General features: G+C 42.7%; 1 protein-coding gene across 1 annotated transcript in view; it reads right to left on the bottom strand.

Annotated features, from left to right (window-relative positions):
* Positions 1 to 17,998: 17,998 nt before the first annotated feature.
* The window catches only part of PUM3 (pumilio RNA binding family member 3), a 39,158-nt gene continuing 33,237 nt past the window's right edge, over positions 17,999 to 23,919 (bottom strand). Inside the window, exons 17-18 of the mRNA XM_082626309.1 lie at positions 22,219 to 22,309; positions 17,999 to 18,289 (exon numbers count right to left, since the gene is read on the bottom strand). Of these exons, the coding sequence (XP_082482435.1) occupies positions 18,157 to 18,289; positions 22,219 to 22,309 (224 nt within the window). The 3' untranslated portion in view covers positions 17,999 to 18,156. The remainder of the gene's footprint in view (positions 18,290 to 22,218; positions 22,310 to 23,919) is intronic.

Genomic DNA, 23,919 nt, shown 5'->3' with positions numbered 1-23,919 from the left:
GTATAATTGCTTTACAATGGTGCGTTAGTTTCTGCTTTATAACAAAGTGAATCAGTTATACATATACATATGTTCTCATCTCTTCCCTCTTGCGTCTCCCTCCCTCCCACCCTCCCTACCCACCCTTCTAGCTGGTCACAAAACATGGAGCTGATCTCCCTGTGCTATGCGGCTGCTTCCCACTAGCTATCTATTTTACATTTGGTGGTGTATATATGTCCATGCCACTCTCTCACTTTGTCCCAGCTTACCCTTCCTCCTCCCCATGTCCTCAAGTCCATTCTCTAGTAGGTCTGCGTCTTTATTCCCATCTTGCCCCTAGGTTCTTCATGACCATTTTTGTGTGTGTGTGTGATATCGTTTAGCCTGCTCCTCTCTCCCATGTATTTATGATAAATTGGAAATTTAGTCTAGAGACTAGATGATTCAGATTAAGCCATTCTGGCAAAATTATTCCATAGGTGATGTTCATTTTAAATACAGTGAGAAAGCATCATAGCAGGAGGCACTTAATGTCACGTGGTCTTGCTACTAGTTTTATTACTTGGAGTGACAACTGCAAGATCTCTCCTTCAAAGGTACCATCTTCTCCTTGAAATTTGTAAGCAATCTGAGATGTAATCCTTTTGACATCAAGCAAATAGCCTATTCTCCAACAGGTTTTAGCATCCACTGAAGTTTCTTTCCTGAATTAATTATCCAGTGGGGTTAGGCTTTGCTACTAATCATCAAAGCCAACCTTTTAAAATTAAAAGGTGTGAGAATGAAAGCAGGGAAGGAGGAAGAAGGAACACCTCTCTTCCTGTAAAAATGCATCTCTTAAAATTGACAGCTGTGGCTTTCAAGAGCTCATTTTGGAACAAGTCAAGAATTTTACTCTGTTCTTAAAGGTCCCCAGCATCCACCCTTCCCTGGGGCAGTGAGCCTTAGTCCCAACAAAGGAAAGAACACAGAACAAAGAAGAATTATTGAGAAGGAAAAATACATCAGGGAATATTTCAAATATTATCCAGCTATACTTAAATGGTAGGGGTAGAAAATCATCAAAGGATGCCAGAACTCATGGGCAAAGGTTTGAGGAGTAACAAAGTATTTACATAGTCTCAGCATACATTCCTCCAAATTCCTTATTAATTTAAAAAGAAGAAGTAGCTTTCAAGTTAAGAAGCCAGACCCTCCTTAACCAAAAGGTCAAAGTTAACATCAGCAAAAATAGGACAAACTGAAGATGCCTCCTGATGTACCTGGGGCACAACATCATTTCTGTGCTATTCCTTCCTAGATAAAGCAAACTCTGGGTTAAATCAGGCAAACCCCAGCTGAGGGACATGACTCTTCTGTGCTCTTCAAAAATGTTACAGTCAATCATGGCAAAGGAATGCTGAAGAACTACTGCAGATTAAAGGAGATTAAAGAGGCGTAACAACTAAATGCCATATGTGATTCTGGAATAGACCATGGACTAAAAATAAGAAGCCACAAAGGAACTTATTGGGATAATTGACAAGATTGTAATATAGACTGTGGATTAGAAAATAGTATTACATCACTGCTATATTTCTTGATTTTGAGAACGGTACTATGATTTTGTGAGAAAATGTCCTTGTCTAAGGAAAGAGATACAGAAGTATTTAGGGATAAAGGGTCGTGTCTCCAATTTACTCTCAAATCGTTTCAAAATACACATGTACAAAAATATGTTTAGAGAAAAAATGAGAACATGGGGCAAATATAAACAATTGGCGAATCAGGGTGAAGGGTATATGTTGATTCTTGCAACTTTTCATAAGTTTCAAATTATATTTCCTCCACCACCCAAATAAAGCCACTCCTGTTTTTTTTTTTTTTTTTCACTTTCCTTACTTCCTGCTCAAAAATTCCTGTGGGAGAATGAGAACTGGCCTGGAGACAGAAAACCTGATTATAATCCTCACCTTCAACAATTCACCTTCAACAATTTCACATCCTATATCTCACAAGAAGCCTTGGTAACGTTACTAACAGAAGCCCACTTGTGTGTAATGCTCAGTTCACAAACATTTTCACACATACCATCTTACTTCATGGGAGACAACTATTTCCACCTATTGAATGAGAGGAAAAAACAACAACAAAAAAAACAAAACCCAGAGGCTTAAAGTGGCTTGTCCAAGGTCACTGAGTCAGTGAGTAGCCAAGGTGGGACTAGACCCTAAGAACATAACTCCCTTTTGAACGCCATAGCCATTATGCCCTTCTGGTCCTAGTTTGGCAACTAAGGGACTTGGTTGCATAGGTCTTACTTTCATGTCCTTTTCCCCAAGGACAGCTGGAGTCCAGAAGATTTGGGAAGTGAAGAGCTGGCTGTAAAGATGATGTCCAGGAACAGGATTCTGGTTATGAAGGCTATGGTAAAGCCAGGAGAATACTGAGTCCCAGGCCAGGGATGTGGTGTATCACTGTATCATGGGATCAGGAAGAATGCATTTGCTAACTCATGATCCCTAACCTGAAAAAGAGTTCCTTAAACTGAAAGATGAAAAGCAACAGAGAAAATTAACTAGATAAAATGGCAATAATTCCCACTAGGAAACCACAGAGTGGGTTCAGCTATAGCACTGATGACCTCAGATGTCTTTATAATGATGCACAAAAGGAATGACCATGGCAAACACAGAATTTTAATCTGAGGAAACTACAGTCTTACAAGTGTCAAGGAAACTTGGTGGGTTGAGGATCTCACAAAGTATGACCCCGTGGAAAGTTGAATCATTGAAAAGAAATACCTTCAGAGGAGTAAGAAGAATATGAAATGTTAAGAGGCTGAGACTTAGTTGGAAATCCATAGACCTGAAATAGACACAATGAAGAACATGTGGGTGAAGAAAAAGGAGAGAGAACTAAAATTCTACCAGTGGAAGTATGCTTATCATCACAAAGCCTACAGCAAACATTATTAAGAGAGACACAAATGTCAGGACTGAAGAACCGATTAGAACTCTAGTTTCTTTTCATAAGGCAGGCCGCTAGACCCATAAGAAATTGCAGATCTGTTGGAGGGAAAATAGGTTTTGGCAAAATTACAAAAATAAAAATGATAAAGGTTAGACAAAATTCCAACTCTAGTCATTTCTGATTTCTCCCATGGCACATACCTAAAATAATCTGTGAAAGTGAAGAAAGACTGGACACAGATCATGTTCAAGTTTTCCAAGTGGGGAGAAGGAGAGATTCCAGAAACAACTGGCAAGCAATAAAAGTCCTCCCCCAGAGTGCTTAGCAGGTGGTTTGCCATTTAGGATGGAAAACAGTGGTCTTCAGGAGGCAGCATGGGTCACTGAAGCGAGCCATGACAAGGTGACTCCACTTCCTACAAGGACCGGACTGACAGCACAGAGGGATCCAAGAATGTAGAGGACTTGCCATTAGCAGAATTCCTGACATTTTCTTGTAATAGTGGACAAAGTATTTAGAAACATGGGCTGGATGTTAGTAAAAAGAGTTAAATCTGTAGCTTGTTGGGCTTGCCCAAAGAATGTTGATTGACGTATCCACAACAACTTGGACAACAGAAGAGAGTTCTCTAGTTGGCTTCTGAGCTTGATCCTTGGCTTGGTTTTGATCAAAATTTTTATTTATATCTTGAGTAAAGATACAGAAGCTGTAGTGTGCTGAAGCTGGCTTATGAGCATAGATCATTAAATTCTTAGAAAATTTGTGAACAGGTTGACATGTTAGCTTGTAATTGGTCATAGTGGGGGTATTTAGACTATAGAAATTAGCAAGCACTGTAAATCAGGGCCTTTCCTTTTCCTTCCCAACGAGAACTGGTTGTTCAACATTTATTACCACACCACTAAACAGAAAACAGTATATTGGTTAGGACTCCTTTGACTGAAGCTAAAATCGGTTTAAGCAAACAAAAGAACAGCAATTTCAGGTAACTGGAAAGACCAGGTCAGAGCCTTAGGCAGAGTTGGACACTGGCACAAATCGTGTCACAAAGACTCAGTCTCTCTCCCTCTAGTGCTCTCCCTCTATTCTGCTTTCCTCCATGTTGGCTTCATTCAGTAGTAACTCAAGGCTTTTATCATATTGGTATTGCAATGCCAGTGGAAAGAGAGGCCCTCTTCCTCAATAATTTAAACGAACGATCCACTCACTATGATGATGGGAATAGAGCGTTTTGATTGTTCAGTCCTGGGCTGTGTTCCTATCTCTGGGTATAGAGACTGAGAATGCGGAAGTAGCCAGCCAGATCATGATGACGTTACCAGGAGAGAGGGAGATGGATGCTAGGCATCTAAGGAACATGTGTCCAAAGTGCATTTACTTGATCTGTGAACAAGACTGAGAAATTACTATTCAGCTAAAAAAGCGTAATCTTGGGATGATTGAATCAATGGGCATAGAGTGCCAAATCAGGAAATATAAGAGCTGTTCTATAATTACTTAACTACTCAGAGTGTTGTATTCAGTTCTTGGCACTGCAGTTTACAAGGGCCATTAAATATTCATGAGAAAGTCCTAAAACCATGTATGTAGAAGAATGTACTAAAAATGGCTGAAGAAATCAAAGAATGTTTGCTTTGGAGAAAAGAAGATTTAGGAGCATATGGGATCTCTGTTTTCAAGTATTGAAAGTCCTCTTCTAACAGAGGCTGTCCTCTGTGTGACTCTAGAGGGTAGAGTCACAGGACCAGGGGACAGACTTGGTTCAACATAAGAAACTACTCCCTGACCCTGAAGGCTGCCCAAAAACTTGAATGGGTTGACTCAAATCAGGGAGCTCATGGAGGTTAGACTCTATCTTAGTCGGTAAGGCAAAAATCACATGCAGCCAAAATCACCTTGAAAATTACCTATAAAGAATGTTTAATATAGATCATGGGTTTGTGCCTGTATATGTATGTATAAACATACAATGTATTTAATAATGTACAACATAATTGAGAGCACAATCTTTTAAACACTGGCATGACAAAACCTTTGAGAAGTGTGTGGCGACCAAATAAAACCACCACTGATTCAAGTCTCCCATTCACATTCACTTTGGGGTACATACCGACTGGGTGTGACGATCACTCTTCCCTCCCACTCCTCTACAAGTACATTTAGTTAAACCGTCCTGTTGTGTAATAAAAAACTTGACTTTCCTTTGTCCCCGCTTCCTGGGAGAAAGACTCTTCGTCCTTAGAATTTGCCAAGTAATAGGAGCATGTATTTATTCATGAGCCTCTTGGATCACACCTGAGTTTATGCTAAGAGATGAGATAAGTCGGGATGGGGGCTGGTCACCAGAAAGACTACATGATTGGAGTTTGGGGATGTAGAGCCAGCCCAACCTCCAGGGAGGGGAGGGGGACTGGAGATTAAGTCCAATCCCATAACCAATGATTCCATCTACCACGCCCACTAAAAACTCTAGAGATCAGCTAAGTGTAATTTCCTGATTAGGGAACACATTGAGGTACTGAGAGTGATGTGTTCCACCAGGAGAGAGCATGGACGCTCTGCATTTGAGACCCTCCTGCACCTTGCCCTATGCATCTCTTCATTTGGCTAGTCCTGATTTGTATCCTTTACAATAAAACTATAGTCACAGCATGGTGCTTTCCTGAGTTTTTAAGTCTTCTAGTGAATTACTGAACCTGAGGGGTTGTGTGAACTTCTGAATCTGTAGCCAGTGGTCAGAAGTGTGGGTGGCCTGGGGACTCCTAAAGTGTGGCTGGCATCTGAAGATAGGGCAGTCTTGTTGGGGACCATGCCCTTAAGTCTATGGATATGACACTAACTCTGGGTGATTAGCATCAAAAGCACACAGCAGTATTCCAGTTGGTATCAGAGCAAGCGTAACTTAAACATGGGATGTGATTGTACAGTACATCTAACAATAATTCTCTAATAACTCCAAAAGTCTACTTTTTTAAACGACAGACTTAACAAAATTAATACTTTTATCTTGGCCCATAGAAAAGCCCTTAGGCAATAGTCTTGTATTATCTTACTTTAAGAAATTTATGTTTAAAAGAGGCAAGAGGGCTTCCCTGGTGGCACAGTGGTTAAGAATCCGCCTGCCAATGCAGGGGACACTGTTCAAGCCCTGGTCCGGGAAGATCCCACATGCTGCGGAGCAACTAAGCCCATGTGCCATAACTACTGAGCCTGTGCTCTAGAGCCCGGGCAGCACAACTGCTGAGCCCGCGTGCCACAACTACTGAAGCCCGTGCGACTAGAGCCCGTGCTCCGCAACGAGAAGCCTCCGCAACGAGAAGCCCACGCACCACAACGAAGAGTAGCTCCTGCTGGCCACAACTAGAGAAAGCCCGCGTGCAGCAATGAAGACCCAATGCAGCCAAAAATAAATTAAAAAAAAAAAAAAAAAAAAAAAACAGGCAACAAAACTGGAATCTGAGAGTCTTTGGCTCGTGCAATTTCACATTACTGATTCAGGTTACCAGAGAGCAGCTAAGGTCTAGTGATGTAACAGCTTCTCCACAGTGAGGTCAGGCCAATTAGGAAAGGAAAACAGACACCCTTTTTCTAAATCAATCAGAATATGACCCAGGAGACACTAGCAACGTAATAACAAGATGGGCACTTCCATGCCTAACGGCTTAAAAGTTTGGCGATATTTTTCTTTTCCTTTTTTCTTTCAGAGAGATGTGAATCAAAAATATCCACTGCCAATTTCACAGAAATTTAGAGAGAGGGCAAATCCACTTGCAAGCTTTCAGGGCAGAAAGGACAATGCATTTTCTCCCCAGCCCCTTCAGTCAGAGGCCAACAGCAGCAGTATTCATCCCCAACACATCTATTCAAATTCCTTAAGATGCCCCCAGAGATGTTGTCCTGCTCCCCAGGCGGTAAAAGGGCAGGGAGTGAATTCCCAGAAAGCAGAATTGATCAAGGGGGGAAGTTATAGGGGTCCTTCTCAGCTGAGCGTAAGGAAGGACTTTCTGAGTGGAAGGTGCTTCTCCGGAGATTGGGGATGAACTCCCTGTTACGAGCAGGTCTAAGCTCAGGGTCACAGCCAACTCATGGGGACAACTGGACAAGGAGATGGGCAAACCCGATAAGGGATGAGGACATCAGAAGACATTTCAATCCCTGCAGCTCTGACAGCCTGTGGTTCTGTCTGTATGTTCAAAGTAAAACCAGGGAAAATCATCCCATGCAATGAGACTCATCTGCTGTGTCCTTACCACAGATATTTCTCAACAATAAATCCCACTAGAGTACTTCCTGCATGATGTTATTTAGGGAAGTTAAGGGAGATTTTGGAACTACTTCAATGCTCTTAAACTCATTATCTAATGCTAATTAAAATGATCTGTTTTGCTGTCACCAAGGAAAATCTTGTTAGCGAAACTGATGAGTTGCAGGGAGCTCTCTGTCACTGAGCTGGGAGCAGATGCATGCTTGCAGCACCACACAGCCTATGTCACCGACAATTAAAGGCGAAGGAGAATTAACCTGGCCGTGTACCTGGCCTCGAGCAGGTTTCCAGGGCCAGCCAGACATCTGACAGCACTCAGCTGGATAGCAGGAGACCTGCCTTGGGGCAGTCACCTCATCTCTCTGAGTTGGTTTATCAGCCTTATTCAACCTATTAAAATCACCACAGGAATTTTCAACAATTCAGTACCCTGGCTCCACCCTAGACCAATTAAATCAGAATCCCTGGAAACGGGGCCCAGGCATCAGTATTTTAAAGCTCCCTAGCCGTGATTCCGATGCGCAGGTGAGGTTGATTACCACTGCATCTGATGGCCTCTAAGAACCCCTCCCTCCAGCCCTGGGCCCCTCCCCGTTCCCAGACTAATCAAATGATGCAAATCATTTGCTCATCTCATCACTCTCTTGCAGACACTTGTTATAATGAGTCTGATTCAACGACTTCCACGTGAGTATCAGCTGTTGAATCATGGAGGTTAACGACTGTTAATCATGACCCTGTCTTAGTTCTTTTTGTATGTGCTTAGCACATACCAGGTGCTCAGTACTGATCTGACAGATGAACAGTGCAGAGGCCAAAAATTCCATGTGCAATTCATCCCATCTCTCTGCTTCACTTTGAGTGGCATTTTAGTCATGCTGCTGCTCCTCATCACTCAGAAGAGCAAGAAGAGTTAGTTACTAAAGTTAAATAATGTATAAGACTCAACTTTAACATCAAAATAGCCCCAAATAGTGGCTTAAACAAGAAAAGTTTATTTCCCTAAATACATAAAACCTTGGCTTTCAAAACATGGTTCTGGGACCAGCACAATCCATATCACCTGGGAACTTATTAAGACTGCAGACTCTCTGGCTCCAAACCATTATCTACTGAATCAGAGACTTTTGGGGGTAGGGCCTAGAAATCTGTTTTAACAAGCCATCCAAGTGATTTGAGAACCCTGCCTTTATAAAAGCATTTGAGAGCTGGTAGTCCAAGGTTAATATAGCAACTCCATGAAGCTGGCAGGGACACAGGCTCCCTTCTGCTCACATACCTGGGGTAAAAACCTTGTCCACATGCTCCAATACAGATGCTGAAGTTCTAGCCATCACATCTAAGTTCAAAGGAGTGAGAGAGAGAAAAGACCAGAGGAGGGCAAGGGCACTCTCTCTCTCTTTTAACGTGACTTCCTGAATGAGTACATTTATTCTTACATCTCATTGGCAAAAAAACTTTTCTGTGAAGAAGGCAGAAACGTTTTTGAGTTGGGCAGTCCACCCAGCCAAAAACTGGTGTTCTGTTTCTGAGGTACTGAGACAAGAAACTAGTTGTTTCTATCTCGATTAATCACCCAATGATGATAATAAGGAAAACTAAAACTTATGAGTGCTTTTCATGTCCAGGCACTGTGTTAAATACATCACGTGACAGTATTCTATGGGGAATTGTTATACAGTATGCGTTCTTAGCCTCAAAGCTCTGCTACTCTGATAAAAATGCTGGTGGAGGAGAAGAAAGAAGATGAGCAATAACCAATATTATATATCCATTCTTATTTAGCAGGAATAATACAGCACTGGTTTTGCCATCACTTAATAAAGTTGAGCTTGCAAAACAACACTACCCCATTCCAAATGGCTGGTTTGTTCTTTCTAAGGCTGCACGTTCAGTTCACTAGGACAGGTGTGTAGTGATGTCTGTACATGAAGAAGCTTGCGTCTTGGGCTTCCCTGGTGGCACAGTGGTTAAGAATCCGCCTGCCAACGCAGGGGACATGGGTTCGAGCCTGGGTCCGGGAAGATCGCACGTGCCGTGGAACAAGCAACTAAGCCCGTGCGCCACAACTACTGAAACCCACGTGCCTAGAGCCCGTGCTCCACAAGAGAAGCCACCGCAATAAGAAGCCTGGGAACCACAATGAAGAGTAGCCCCCGCTCGCCGCAACTAGTGAAAGCCCACAGCTCAGCAACGAAGACCCAACACAGCCAAAAGTAATAAATAAATTAAGAATAAATTTCTAAAAAAAAGAAGCTTGAGTCTAACGCAAGGGATCCAGGATTCGTGGGACCTAAAGCCTGTACAATTTAGGATCTCCCCTTAAGAAAAAATTAAATTATGAATACAAAATGATGTAGCAGGCTTTGGAATGCCAAGCAAGCAAGCGGCCCAGATGCTTAAGCCTCGCTGGCTTCACAGGAAATCTGCTTGCAGTTAATGCCTCCCTTCTGGCTCAGCCTGCTGATTGCATGTGGCACTGAGGACACCAGGCAGGAGATTGCAATCCCTGTGGTTTTCCAGCTTTTTGTTTGTTTTTAACAGCAGAACCCTGTTACAAAAAGAAACCTAACTCCAGGGCTTCCCTGGTGGCGCAGAGGTTGAGAGTCCGCCTGCCGATGCAGGGGACGCGGGTTCGTGCCTCGGTTCGAGAAGATCCCACGTGCCGCGGAGTGGCTGGGCCCGTGAGCCATGGCCGCTGAGCCTGCGCGTCCGGAGCCTGTGCTCCGCAACGGGAGAGGCCACAGCGGTGAGAGGCCCGCGTACCGCAAAAAAAAAAAAAAAAAAAAGAAAAAGAAAAGAAAGCTAACTCCAAATCTGAACACGTTCAACAGGTATTAGTGGGGCTGCTCTCACTGGAGCCCAGGTGGCTGGTCAAGAGCCCCATCGGCTCTGCCCCCACCTCCTACCACAGTGCTGCTCCCAAGGCATCTCAGGGCAAACTGGGACTTTGAGCATCCCACCTAGAAACCACCTGATCTACTGGTGGGTTGCGGGTTAGAACTCACATCTATCCCAAGCTCCTTTCATTCTATCACACTAATCCTTCGATTCCCAGGCCAGGCCTCAAACGCCTTTTGCTGAGCTCTCACCTTATCCCAAATGCAGGATTTGTTGTACTGTAGAATCAAAGTACAACGTATTACCTGCTTCTAAGGTGAGTCAGAACATGCCTGTCCCACCACAATCCTGGCGGAGGAGGGCTGTGTACTCCTTGTATTAACTTAAGTCACCGAAGGTTATTCCCCTGAACTACTGGTCCTCTTTCTCCCCTTCTTCCACCCTGCACCTCTGGCCGAGTCCCTGGCACACTGCAACCCTGTGACTTGGGAACCAAACAAGGCAAGGAATATCCAATCTATCTGGGGAATCATGAACACCTACAGAGTTTTACAAGGCACCTTCACATACACAATCTCATTTGATTCTGACCTCAACTCTATGAAATTTTCAGGTACTATCTCTATTTTTATAAATAAGAAAACAGAAGTTTCTAAAGATTGTGACTCACATTTCTGGTCAGACTCAGGGCCGCGCTTCAGAGCCAGATCTTCTGAAAACAAACTCCAAGTGCTTTTCACTGTGGTACTGCTCTCAAAAACCCCTCCCATTTGTAGTGAATGTTCTTGTTTAAAAAAGCCTATTAATTAAGGGAATGTGAAGCAGGTGGCTTGTTTTGTAGATGAGGAAACAGAGGACCCAAATCACCTGGGTGGCAGAACCCACGCTGGGTCCAAGCTTCTCAAACAAATCCAAGGCAGTTAACTGCCTCTGCAAAGCAATCACCTGGGGTTGGCCCAGTGTCTCCTGGTGCTCACACCCATCTCTGCATGACAAGACCACTAAGCAAGTTGAAACCCTGGACTTCTCTGCCGTTCCTAGGCTTTTTGGCCCAGGTGAATGACCTCAAATTACCCCTTGCTCCTTCCCAAGGAAACGAACTCCCTCTCCAAGCTGCCTAGCTCTCAGCATTCTACCCGAACAAGTTGATAGACTTTAAAGGAAGGCGTTAATCACAGGCTACAGCTAAAGGTGCTGTTCCTATCAGGGTTATTTGCATTTAAAAAAGAGCCAATTTGGGCTCAAGTGCTTTCACCCATGCTTCCTAACCTGTGGGCAGAAGAGACTGCAGGGCGCCTGCAGACCCCACCTTGCCCCAAGCCCTAGCTACAAATGGGGTGAAGGCTTTTCAAAGGTGCACAGCTGCTTTAAGTTGATTGTAAAATATGTATTTAAAAGTGTGTGGTAATGAATTCATGGACCTGTCTATGTGATTTCTCAGCCAATACAAACTCAAAAGTGCAAGTGTAATACTGCGTTTTGGGGTAAGGGTTGCTGAAATGTTTGATGTCAAAAAACCTCAACAATGGGAACTTTGACTCCCAAGGCATGGCTTTGTGACAACAAAGCTTTCCAGCAATCTCCAAATCTCCCATGATTCTACCTGGCCACTAGAAAGCCTGGCCCTGGGAGTGAGCCCCAACCTGTGTATTCAGGCCCAGTTCTAGGTCCTTTTCACATGTAAACTCAATTTAAGTTGAATTAAACCTCACAGTGATCCCCAGAGCTCTAAATGCTCTTGTTTTGGTCCCATGCCAGATTCTGATTTGATGCTGTTTATTAAAAAGAGCACTTTACCCATTAACTAATCATCGTGGCCAAGTGAATGGTGCTATGATTTGGGACACCTGGGTCACGTGCATCTGATGAAGGCAGGTCATGACGGGCTCACCCTACACAAACGGGACGAATGAAACGTGAGAGGAGGGGAGCCCCGAAAGAGGTACCAGCCAGACCAAAACACACGTCCACCAGGATGCATTACACGCAGATGCAATGGGTTTCAATACGTCTATGTTTAGAACTAGATTTACGTATTAAGCAATACAGATGGGGCAGAATAGTTGATTGGGCAAGAAAAATAATACCCAACACGTGTCCATTTCCTCAAAAGCACTTCCTTGTTGTTACACAGGTCTTTAAAAATCATGTTCATTCGGGCTTCCCTGCTGGCACAGTGGTTGAGAGTCCGCCTGCCGATGCAGGGGACACAGGTTCGTGCCCCGGTCCGGGAAGATCCCACATGCCGCGGAGCGGCTGGGCCCGTGAGCCATGGCCACTGAGCCTGCGCATCCAGAGCCTGTGCTCCGCAACGGGAGAGGCCACGACAGTGAGAGGCCTGCGTACCAAAAAAAAAAAAAAAATAATCATGTTCATTCTTTCTATCACTGTCTACTGTTGAATGTAACAGCAGCAAGTCAATGTGTTTACTGGCAGGTTTATCAATAAGAACATGAGTTTTAAATGCAAGAGGATTTCTATCTAAAAGGAAAGTCTGTTTTCAAGCATCTGGAAGTCACTTAAAATATCTAAATTATTCATTATGCTTAATTATAGTCATCAAGAGCACAGTCAGATGATTCTCATAACCATACCAGATTTCTATCACCTTCCACTTAAGTACTATTACATATCGGCACAACTAAGAACTAATCATTTCTCCCAAGACAGAATTAATTCCCCTAAAAACAAGACAGCATGGACCAAAATTTCTCATTACCATGTTTTTGGAGCTCTCTTCGTCCACTTACATTCAGCAATGGGCATGAGGCCATGTTTAAACATTAGAAATCATTTTGATGAAAGATTCCAAACACCACTCCTTCACAGCGATGCAAAACATCGGCACTATCTTCCAAGTCACTGTTTTGGGTACAAACATGCCCACAGCAATCAGTGTCTGTTTGCAAACTCTGGAATGCAGAGCAGAGCGGCCGTTTAGTTACCATTCATAAAAGACCAATCCAAAGAACGTATCTCCTGGTTGACTTCATTTAAACCCTTAAGAATTCATCTGGGAAAAAGGGTAGGGAATTTGGAGGCACTGTGGTGGTAGAGGTTTTGAATTTAGAAAAGGAAAGGTGGTGTCTTAGTTTCCTAAGGTTGCCTAACAAATACCACAGACTGGGCAGCGAAAACAACAGCAATTTATCTCCTCAAACAGCCTCTGGAGGCTGGAAATCCAAGATGAAGGTATCAGCAGGGTTTGTTTCATTTGGAATCCTCTTTCCCTGGCTTGTGGATGGCCCTCTTCTCTCTTGCCTTCACGTGTTCTTCTCTTTATGTGTGTCCTGATCCCTTCTTACAAGGACACCAGTCATACTGAACTAGGGCCTACCCATAAGACCTCATTTTACCCTAATTACCTCTTTAAAGACTCTATCTGCAGATACAGTCATTTTCTGAGGTACGGTACAGAGGTGGGAGTGGCGGTTAGGATTCCCACACACACACTTGAAGGGGACACGATCAATTCAGTCCTTAACAGATGGAGATGATTATAACCTGTTTCCTTAGGTTAATCAGTTTCAGAGGTGAGAAAAAAGTTCAAGTGGCAGATTTTTATGCTTATTTAAGTTCATTAGTTTTAGAAATAGCTTGATTAATGGCTCAGTATAAACTGTTGCTGCTTTTTCTGAGACCCTGTACTCTCTTAACCATTATTCTAAAAATACACACACTCTTGTCTTTGTAAGACATACTCTTAAGAGTGACTAATCTGCTATAATTAAGATGCAACCTTTTCAAAATTTCATTGCAAACAGAAACAGAAGTGCCATCACATATTTTAAAGAGCCTATCCTTTGCGTTCAGGTAAGCAGGAAGCCTTATTCCATTAGGCAAACACACATTACCCCAGGCTTAAAGGGGAACAGGTTCTCCTTCATTCTAGGCAATGTCAGATCGATCCCTGAGAAAAGCATGGGGTGCAATCTGAAAGCTACAAAAGCTAAATTTTAAAATTAAAGACATTCTCAAAAGCAGGAAACTTTTCCATGGAAAATACATCCTCCATTCAGCCAGGTAGGTTGTTCTCAATTTGGTTAAAACCATTTGTTGATTTCTGCTAAGAATAAATTAAAATGGTAGAAAGTCAAAAGAAAGAAACAAACAGGAGAGAAGCCATCAGTGAGTGAACAACAACAAGTATCCGGAAAAAGAGGAAGCCACGGAGAAAGTTATCAGGGCCAAGAAAGCCGAATACCACGTATAAGCAGAGGAGCAAGTTACTTCTCACTTGGATCTACAGAAACTCCCAGCAAGTAGAGGTGCTGAGTCCCGGGCAAAGCTGGAGTGAGGCCTAGCATGGGAAACAAAGGGATTGGCTAAAACTGGTTGACTACCACTCTACACATTGGCAGAAGGCCGAGAGTTTATTTTGTGGACTCACGGTGGTTCGATTTCTTCAGACAAGGGGGTCCCAGGTATAAGAGAACATGAGGGAGAGGTGCTGTACTCAAAGCAGGTGGGTTAATGAAAATCTGCACACAGTGCTGAGCAACCAGAATTGTGGCTGCCAGGTGGATTTCCCTCTAGAGGCACAGAATGGCCCAGACACAAGGCCTGTGGATCCTGACATCTGGAGGACTCCAGTGAAACAGGAGCATCCATACCTCGTCACCTGTGTAATGAGCAGTCAAAAGTCCAGAAGGGCCTGCCCACTTTCTGATCAGTTTTAAGTGTCTTAAGTATATAAGGGAGAGCCAAAGATCTCTCCCAGAAAGTCTCAAACATGAGAGCCCAAAATAAACAAAAAGTGCAGACACAAGAGAGAAAGCAAGGTAAAACAAACAAAAAAGACAACATCCCCAGGGATTTAAGAGATACTTCATGTAAGAAACAAGAAAAGAACAGGTCAATGGAAGGGCTGACAGAGAAAGTGGAGGAAATATCTCACCCAGAAAGCAAAACAAAGAGCCAAAGAATTGAAAAAGAAAATTAGAGGATCAAATCAGCATTTGAAATCTGCAAAACAGGCGTTTCAACGAGAAATAGAGAAAATAGGGTTGGAGGAGGAGGGGGTTAGGGAGACAATACAGATACAGCCCCCAAATGGAAGGGCTTCACGTCTCCGACTAAAATCCTCAAGTACCCAGCACAAAGAATAAAGAGCAGACACACATGACACATAGCAATGCACATGATCCTGAAATACAAGGAGGCTGGGGATAAAAAAAGTCCTGAAACCTTTCAGAGAAACCCCTCACAACCCCCCCAAAAAAGGCCACATATAAAAGACTAAGAATGGCATTAGACTTCCACAGTAACTCTGCAAGCCAAAGAAAATATTGACCAATGTCTTCAAAATTCCAAGGCAAAATTAATTTCAAACTAGAATTCTATATCCAGCTAAACTAGGTGTCCAGGTGTGAAAGGATAGTATAGACATTCAGACTTTACAATTTTCCCTCATATGCATTCTTTCTCAGGATGCTACTAGAGGTTGTGTGCCACTCAAAAGAGGATGCTAAGCAAGGAAATGAAATGCATGGGATCCTCGAATGGGCTTTCCATACGAGACATGAAGGGAAGGCCCGGGATGAGGATGGCTGTGCTGCAGGTTCTTAGGACACTCAGAAAGCCAGGAGGCTCCAGCGGAGGTGTCTGCCAGTTGACCTGATGTACTGGATAGTGTGGAAGTCAGTATTCACTGACTTTTGGCTTCAAGTTTCTAAAGATTCAGCTCAAAATGGCCTAAATGATAAATGAAAGTTAATTCTCTCACATAACAGGAAGTTCAGGTATAGGGCAGCTCCAGGAGTTGATTTATTCAGCAGTTCAAAATCACAGTTTCAGATTCTTTCAACCTTTTGCTCAGCCAGTCTCAGTATGCTTTCTGCATATACTAAAGTCAGCCAGCAGGAAAGGGACTCTGTTCCTTGTGGGTGTGAGACCAAAGGAACCTCTCCCAGGAATATACTTCTCTTCTGAGGTCCATTGGCCAGGCTCCTTCCTAAATCCATCACTGACTTAAGGAAAGGGCCCCTGGGATTAGTTCATACCAGTGTTCTTTTGCATGAACCACACAAGGGAAATGTTTGTATGGCCTGGTGGAGTAAGGGTTGAAACTGTTAAAATTTCAGCACATCTATGACCCACTGGAGGCACACTAGATGGGACATACTGGAGCCATCGGGAAAGGGGTTAACCCTAGAATAACACTGGAGCCTTGCCAGGCTGAAAAAAGAGGAAAATGCCTACTGGAGAAGAGTGTATGCAATTCTGATGGACAGTGTGAGAAAAATTAATTATAGGAATGTAGGAAAGTAAGCAAATAAAAATAAATGAGGCAATTTATTAATTCCAGGGGAAAAAATGGTATAGAAATGTCATGACAGCTCACTACCTCCTTCAGTATTTAACAACTGACGTCAACATAATCATATAAACTGAACACCAATTTATCAAAGATGATGCAATTCTACTGGGAAAATGGAAAGAAAAGAAGTAGGGAGACAGTGGGGGTGAAGAGTCTCAAATCTGTATTTTTCCATAACAGGAAGTTAAAAGAAAATGCCTAAAACGGATAGATTTTTTTTTTAACCCACAAAAATCATATATTTAAAAACTTAGCAGAGCTAAAAAGAACTGAAAGCCGTTGCTTCTGGGGAGGACAAGGCAGGGGTGTGGAGTGGGGCAGAAGAAGGATTTCTTCTTTCGTTATATGCTTCATAACATTCTAACTTTCCAAACTACGGATGTTATTTTTTTAGTCTTACAGATGGAACAAACAGCAGAATTTCTGTCCCCCTCTCTTTCCAAATGGGCCCTTTATACGGAAAACGAACACACAATATATCAGTCAAACAAAAGCAAGCTCTTCCCCATTGTCTCCCACACCACCCCTAGTTCCCCCAAGGGTCCCACCTCTACCCTTAGACCTGGCTGGGTCGTGGTGGTGGGGGGTACGGGGTGGGGGTAGGGGGAGAATCCACGCCCAAAGAGAATTACAGGCATCGGCTCTTTTGCTCCTGCAGGGTTCAATGCACCTGCAGGAGAGGGCAGCAGGTAACGTCCTGGCAGCTCACGTGCTGGGAGTAGTCCTGGGACCCAGCGGTCTGGTAGGAAAGGCACAGCCGTTCTCCTGAGGTGTAACAGCAGTGACAGACCTGAGTGGGTGTCCTGTTACAGCAGGCTACTTAGAGGAAGCCCCAAGGCTCGGTTTCTAAAGCAGTCAGGTATTCATAAGCAGGGCTACATGAGCCTGGCTATGAATTCTTCCAAGGTTTACCAATCCTTCCAAGCTTTGTTGCTTGGAAGCCAAGTGTAGTTTTAAAGTTCAAACATCCTACTTGTACTTAAATTCCAACTTCTGCACTGTTAACAAATTTGCATATCCTTCTAACTCAAACCCTGTAGGCCTCAACTACTTTAGGGAAAGTCCCAAGAGAGAAAGTCTCACTACAAGGAGCTATTTACTTGGAAGGCCCAGTTTTCAAAGACAGGAAGATTTCCCCTGTGACAATGACCTTAACACTGCTACCCACTATGATCCCCTAATTCATCCAGCACATTTCCTCCTACAAATCTTAACTTCCTGGAGTGGCTTGTTTCAAACAAAACCTAACACGGCACCCAATCCATAAGGCAGCTAGGAATGCAGCTGTCCTGGATGTAGAGTATCCCCATGCCTGTACCCAACAAGCCCCAAGCCTTCCTGAAGTTCAGTTCAGAACCATTGACTGCCACCTCACTGCTCCCGCCAAGGACTCCCCGTGGCTCTTCTTTACCACATCGTGCCTTCCTCTGAAGCAGGAAACTCTCAGGTTCCTTCTCCTCCATGAAGCCCTCTCAGACTACTGTTCACTGAAGATGTCTTTTCCCCTGAATCAATGCACACAACTATTTATATAAATTTGGTCGGTCCCACTGTGTATGACTGTTAAATCTTTTACACTGTAATTTGCTTCCTATTCAATACAATAAAAGAGAAGGCTGAGATTTGTTTCTTACAAAGGCCATTTTTAGAAATCATTTTATAAATAGATTCTTCTACAAAGAAGAAACACATATACAGAGCACCCACATTACCAGTAAGGTGGACCCTAGCCCTTCTTTTCTGTACTGGGAAAACAGAAGAGGAAAGATGACTCCAACTTGTTCTTAACTGTTTCTACCTAGGCAGTCAGTTTTTCAAGTAGCATTTCTATTCCTTTGCTGGTGTTTTTGTTGTTTTCCAATGTGGGAATAAGGCTTTTCAATCCAGCTTTGACTTTATTTGCAACATCTTGATCAGAGCTCTGGAGAAGGCTGAAGAGAGAAGACAAAAATTAGCAAACAAAAAATTAAATTTCATAAAAAACCCTTAGATTGTCTGCAAATACTACCTTCGCACACAGTACAAAAACTTCACTGACTTGTGAGACAAGTTGTGTAACTATAAACGCTTTTTTCCCCCCATTGATCAGATGAATGATGGGGGCTAGTAGCCTATATTCTAAAACCACATAATTGGTCCTGCTTTCACTTTGTCTTAGGACGAACACCCTGCCTTAAAGTTGTTTACTACATTTATTCTACCTTTCCTTCTCCACCTAGAAAAGCTCAGGAGCAAGGACCCTGTGCTTTATTTACCTCACGGCACCACGTACACAGAGCAGACAGTCAAGAAATGCTCACTGAGTGACTGAATTAACATGTGCGAATAGGTGTACACGGAGGAAAGGTGGGGAGCATGAAAGGTAAGCAGTTAATGAATGGCCTTCTTACTGAACTCTATTGCCAAAACACTGAGTGAAGGGGTAAAGAGCTTTACCTTGGAGCGTAACTGCCCAGATCTGAAACCTGCCTCTGCCGCTCAGTAACTATACAACCAAGAGCATGCTATTTAAGTTCTCAAAGACTCAGTTTCCTGGCCTGCAGAATGGGAACAAAAGACCCCGCCTTCTTCACAGGGCTGTGTTTTGAGGCTCACATGACCCCGTGTCTGAAGCACCCAGCCAGAGCCTGGCTCCTAATTAACCACTCGATCAGTGTGAGTCATTCAACAAAATGAGGTCAGCCCTGCTCTCTGAGACCTTGCTGGCATGCGTACTATCACAGGGGAGCAGAGCTCTGCAGACGGGCAACAAGTAGGCCCCTTTCTCTAAATAGGGGCGAAGTCACAGGCACTCAACCACCCAACCCCAGGGCCGAATTTCCTACTCTCCCCCGACTTCCTCATGACCCTGCTTAATTGCTGACCACTGAAACACAACCCAGAAAGAAATCACTTGGCATGTTTGAAAGACCCTGGTCCCAATAATTTCCATCATGTCCACAGAGAGGAGGACATGCTTGTGGAAGACAAGCAACAAGTACTGCTTGCCACCTGCAAAGCTGAAAAGTAAAGTGCCCTCTCAATAGACTTGTGACTCATAGGTGTTCTTATTTTATAAACCTTGGCTAAACACACAGTCACACGGTGCATAATAGTGATACAAGTTAATATTTACTGAACACACGCATTAAACATAATGCTAAGCATTATGTATGCATCATCCCATTTAGATTTCATAACCTAGGATTATTATTAATCTCCTTTTACATCCAAGAAAGTTAAGGCTCAGAAAAGCTGAATAATTTGCCTAAGGCCACACAGTGAGCTGGGACTGGAACCCAGGCAGTCTGTCTAGAGCTCATGCCTTTAAATGTAGAGAATTATGCTTCTGAGTTATTTTTCAGACTGCATACAAGGCTGATTTTTTCACCCAGAATGACACTTTGTCACTTACTCTAAAAAAGATTTAGCAAAACAAACAAAAACAAACACACACACACACACATACTGCACGAGTTTTTTTTTTTTTTTTTTTTTTTTTTTTGCTGTACGCGGGCCTCTCACTGCTGTGGCCTCTCCCGTTGCGGAGCACAGGCTCCGGACACACAGGCTCCGCGGCCATGGCTCGCGGGCCCAGCCGCTCCGCGGCATGTGGGATCTTCCGGGATCGGGGCACGAACCCGTGTCCCCTGCATCGGCAGGCGGACTCTCAACCACTGCGCCACCAGGGAAGCCCCATGCACGAGTTTTAAAGAATAATATAAACAAGGAAAGAATTTTGCCAAACAAGCATATGACAATATTCTAAAGCCAAATAAAAATAATTATTATATTAATCAATTATTAATTTATCTCCAGTTTCACTTCCCTTTAGAACCTCAGATACTTCATGTTCAGATATTTCATATTCCCGTTTTAAGGAATATTCCATAATAAACCTACAGTATCCTTCTCATGTTTGAAATCCACCCAAGGGGAGCTCTGATTGATGAGCAATCTTTAAAAATTAATTTTGTTAAGGATTTTTGCATCTATGTTCATCAGTGATATTGGCCTGTAGTTTTATTTTTTTGTGACATCTTTGTCTGGTTTTGGTATCAGGGTGATGGTGGCCTCGTAGGATGACTTTGGAAGTGTTCCTCCCTCTGCTACATTTTGGAAGAGTTTGAGAAGGATAGATGTTAGCTCTTCTCTAAATGTTTGATAGAATTTGCCTGTGAAGCCGTCTGGTCCTGGACTTCTGTTTGTTGGAAGATTTTTAATCACAGTCTCAATTTCAGTGCTTGTGACTGGTCTGTTTATATTTTCTATTTCTTCCTGGTTCTGTGGCACATATACAATGGAATATTATTCAGCCATAAAAAGAAACGAAATTGAGTTATTTGTAGTGAGGTGGATGGACCTAGAGTCTGTCATACAGACTGAAGTTAAGTCAGAAAGAGAACAGCAAATACGGTATGCTAACACATATATATGGAATCTAAAAAAAAAAAAAAAAAAAAAAGCTCTGATAAACCTAGGAGCAGGACAGGAATAAAGACGCAGACATAGAGAATGGACTTGAAGACACGGGGAGGGGGAAGGGTAAGCTGGGATGAAGTGAGAGAGTAACACTGACATATATACACTACCAAATATAGATAGCTAGTGGGAAGCAGCTGCATAGCACAGGGAGATCAGCTCGGTGCTTTGTGACCACCTAGAGGGGGTGGGAGAGGGAGGGTGGGAAGGAGATGTAAGAGGGAAGGGATATGGGGATATATGTATACATACAGCTGTATAACAAAGTGAATCAGCAACTATACTCCAATAAAGATATTAAAAAAAATTAATTTTACGGCATTGCCATAATTTTTAGTTAATTGAGTGTAATGAAAGAATGTGTCAGTAGGTGTTAACATTCCAAATGCCCAATAAAGATATTCATGTCAAAAAGTTCATGTTTCAGCTAATGGACTCTGGCTGTTCAAAATCAACTGGAAAATTAGCTAATTTTAATGAGAAATAAACTAGTGATCTGTATCATCCATATATTTGGAGATACTGATATACCTAAAAATAATGAATGCACGTTTGGAATGTATGTATTTGTGAGTATATGTGTACCAAATCAAAATATATATTGAAGAAATGCCTACAACATTTATAAACATATACAAATTAAATTGCATAGTAACTTGCATGTGAAATACTGTGGGAAATTCAAGCTGAGACTGGTAACTGTTTTTCCAAATCTCGACAACACAGCAGGGTGAAAAAAATCAACAGTGATTATTTCAAAACAACACACAAATCTATTTTAAAATGAATATCCTTAATAAAAAGGGTTTTATCTGGGAATAGAATAGATGAAAATTTCAATGACCCATAAATTATAAGCTCAACCTATGTCCAAACAACAACAAGTTAAGCTTATGTCTCAATTCACAAATCATCAGTTTTCTATCATTTAAATTAGAAACAAAGATTAATTAGCATGCAGACTTTAATAGCAAATGCTTCTCGAATCCTTTTAGAGTAGTTGAAAACAAAGTCAGTAAAGTCAGTCACGATTTGAAAAACAACTCTGTCAGTTTTTACAGGAACAAAACTAATCCATTAAAAAAGAACACAAGTAAACTTTGGTCAAAACCGTAAATGTGGTGAAACAATCAAATGATGCCTTGTGAATGCCATAATTTTATGATGCCTGCCATCCAGAAGAGGGCATATGAAAAGAAACTGTAAGGACAGATGGGAAGAGTTACATTTGCTCTCTAATATTTGGTATAGTTGTCTAGACCAAGAGTAACAGACAGGAATACTGGACTATGGGAAACAGACATTAGAACTGAGAAGTAAGTGTGAAGGAAGCACGGTTTGCCCTCACGGGCATTGAGGATGAGGACCCTGAGCAGAAAAAGGCACACGTTCTACATACCTGGAAAGAATAATGGCTCCTCGATTGACACCAGCCCAGGACTTCAGGTTCTTCATACCCACAAGCTCTACGAGTGTTTTTGCAAAACAACCTGTAAAATAAACTTAATGAACACCATAGACCAAGATTTAAACTCCCAATCTCTCTCTCTACTACCCTTTTTTTTTTTTTTTTTTTTTTTTTTAGCTATACGCGGGCCTCTCACTGTTGTGGCCTCTCCCGTTGCGGAGCACAGGTTCCAGACGTTCAGGCTCAACGTCCATGGCTCATGGGGCCAGCCGCTCCACGGCATGCGGAATCATCCCAGACCGGGGCACGAACCCGTGTCCCCTGCATCGGCAGGCGAACTCTCAACCACTGCGCCACCAGGGAAGCCCCTCTACTACCCTTAAAGCTGGAAACATGTTTTAATGAGAAAGCTAATAAAGAGTTCTCACCCAGTATCACTTAACACTAAATATTCTAGCTCAGCTTTATGTAATGCATTTTTAATACAGCCATTTCTCTCAACCCTGACCCAAATCCTCAGCTATGTTTAGCAGTAATTACTCAAGAGAAACAATGACTTCTTATAAAATGCTCGCTTGGTCATGTTTGCATTTCTTTGTATTATTTAATGATTTAACCCTGACCTGAAAATTATTAAGGAAGTAAATGTTTGACAGCAGCACCTCGTGTTTGGTTAAAATCAAGTTTCCCCTCAAGGAAAACGCTCACTCAGAAGGTGCCTTGAACACGGTTAATGGTCAAATGACTATTCTGGCTTACACCTGGCAATTTCTCTCTACAATACTAAACATTCGTTCACCTGTCAAAAATACGATTCATCTTTTGTTATTATAGTACATCTGATTCCCAAGGTCTCAGAGTGTATTATCTTATTCACTGTGCCATCTAAGTGTTAACTAACTCTTCGACAAAGGAGAAATTCTGAAAACTAGGATCTGGTACAGATGGAGGTGGGGACAACCTATCTTAAAGGCAAACATCTTGGGTAGGTAGCACGTAAAATTCAAAGATACCCAAATATGAGGAGCCTTTAAAAGCCAAGAGGCCTATGACTATTTTATTCTTCATGGCACGTGCTCAAGAGGGACAGAAATCAGCTGGTGAGGCAGACAATGTTTTCCAAAGGTGACCACAACAGTATCTCCTATCTGTGTATGCTTCTAGAATAGTGCCATTCCCTCATCTAAAGGTGGAACTGATGTCTTCTCCTTTCGAACTGGGTGGGCCTTTGCGACTGACTTAATCAAGAGAGTATGGTACAACTGCCCTTAAATAACTTCTGAGGCTAAATCATGAAAGTACCATGCACCTACTTTGTCCTCCTAAAACTCAACCACTATATTGTGAGGAAACCCAACAGCCAAGGGAGAGGAAGCAAGGCTGCTGGACTTAGCCACTGCCAGCCACTGTGAACGTGGATAATCCAACCCCAAGCCAAGCAGCCCCAGATGACTCCGAGTAGAGCTTCTGAGCTCCACCAAACACCAACCAAATGACTGTTGTTTTGAAAACTAAGTTTTGAGGTGGCTTGTTACACAGCAACAGATAACCAAGACAGCTAGCCACTCATTTGGTGCTACATGAAAATGACAAATACATCAAGTTCAAACAGATGTGTTTTAGGGTTGCCAGGGCCATTTAAATGAGGAGAAAAGTCACTAGAAAATTGCTTGCATTTTAAAAGCAAGACAA

This window comes from Mesoplodon mirus, assembly GCF_964341445.2.
Source record: "Mesoplodon mirus genome assembly, chromosome: 1".
Classification (NCBI taxonomy): Eukaryota; Metazoa; Chordata; class Mammalia; order Artiodactyla; family Ziphiidae; genus Mesoplodon; species Mesoplodon mirus.
This window is presented reverse-complemented; position numbering and strand designations above follow the sequence as displayed.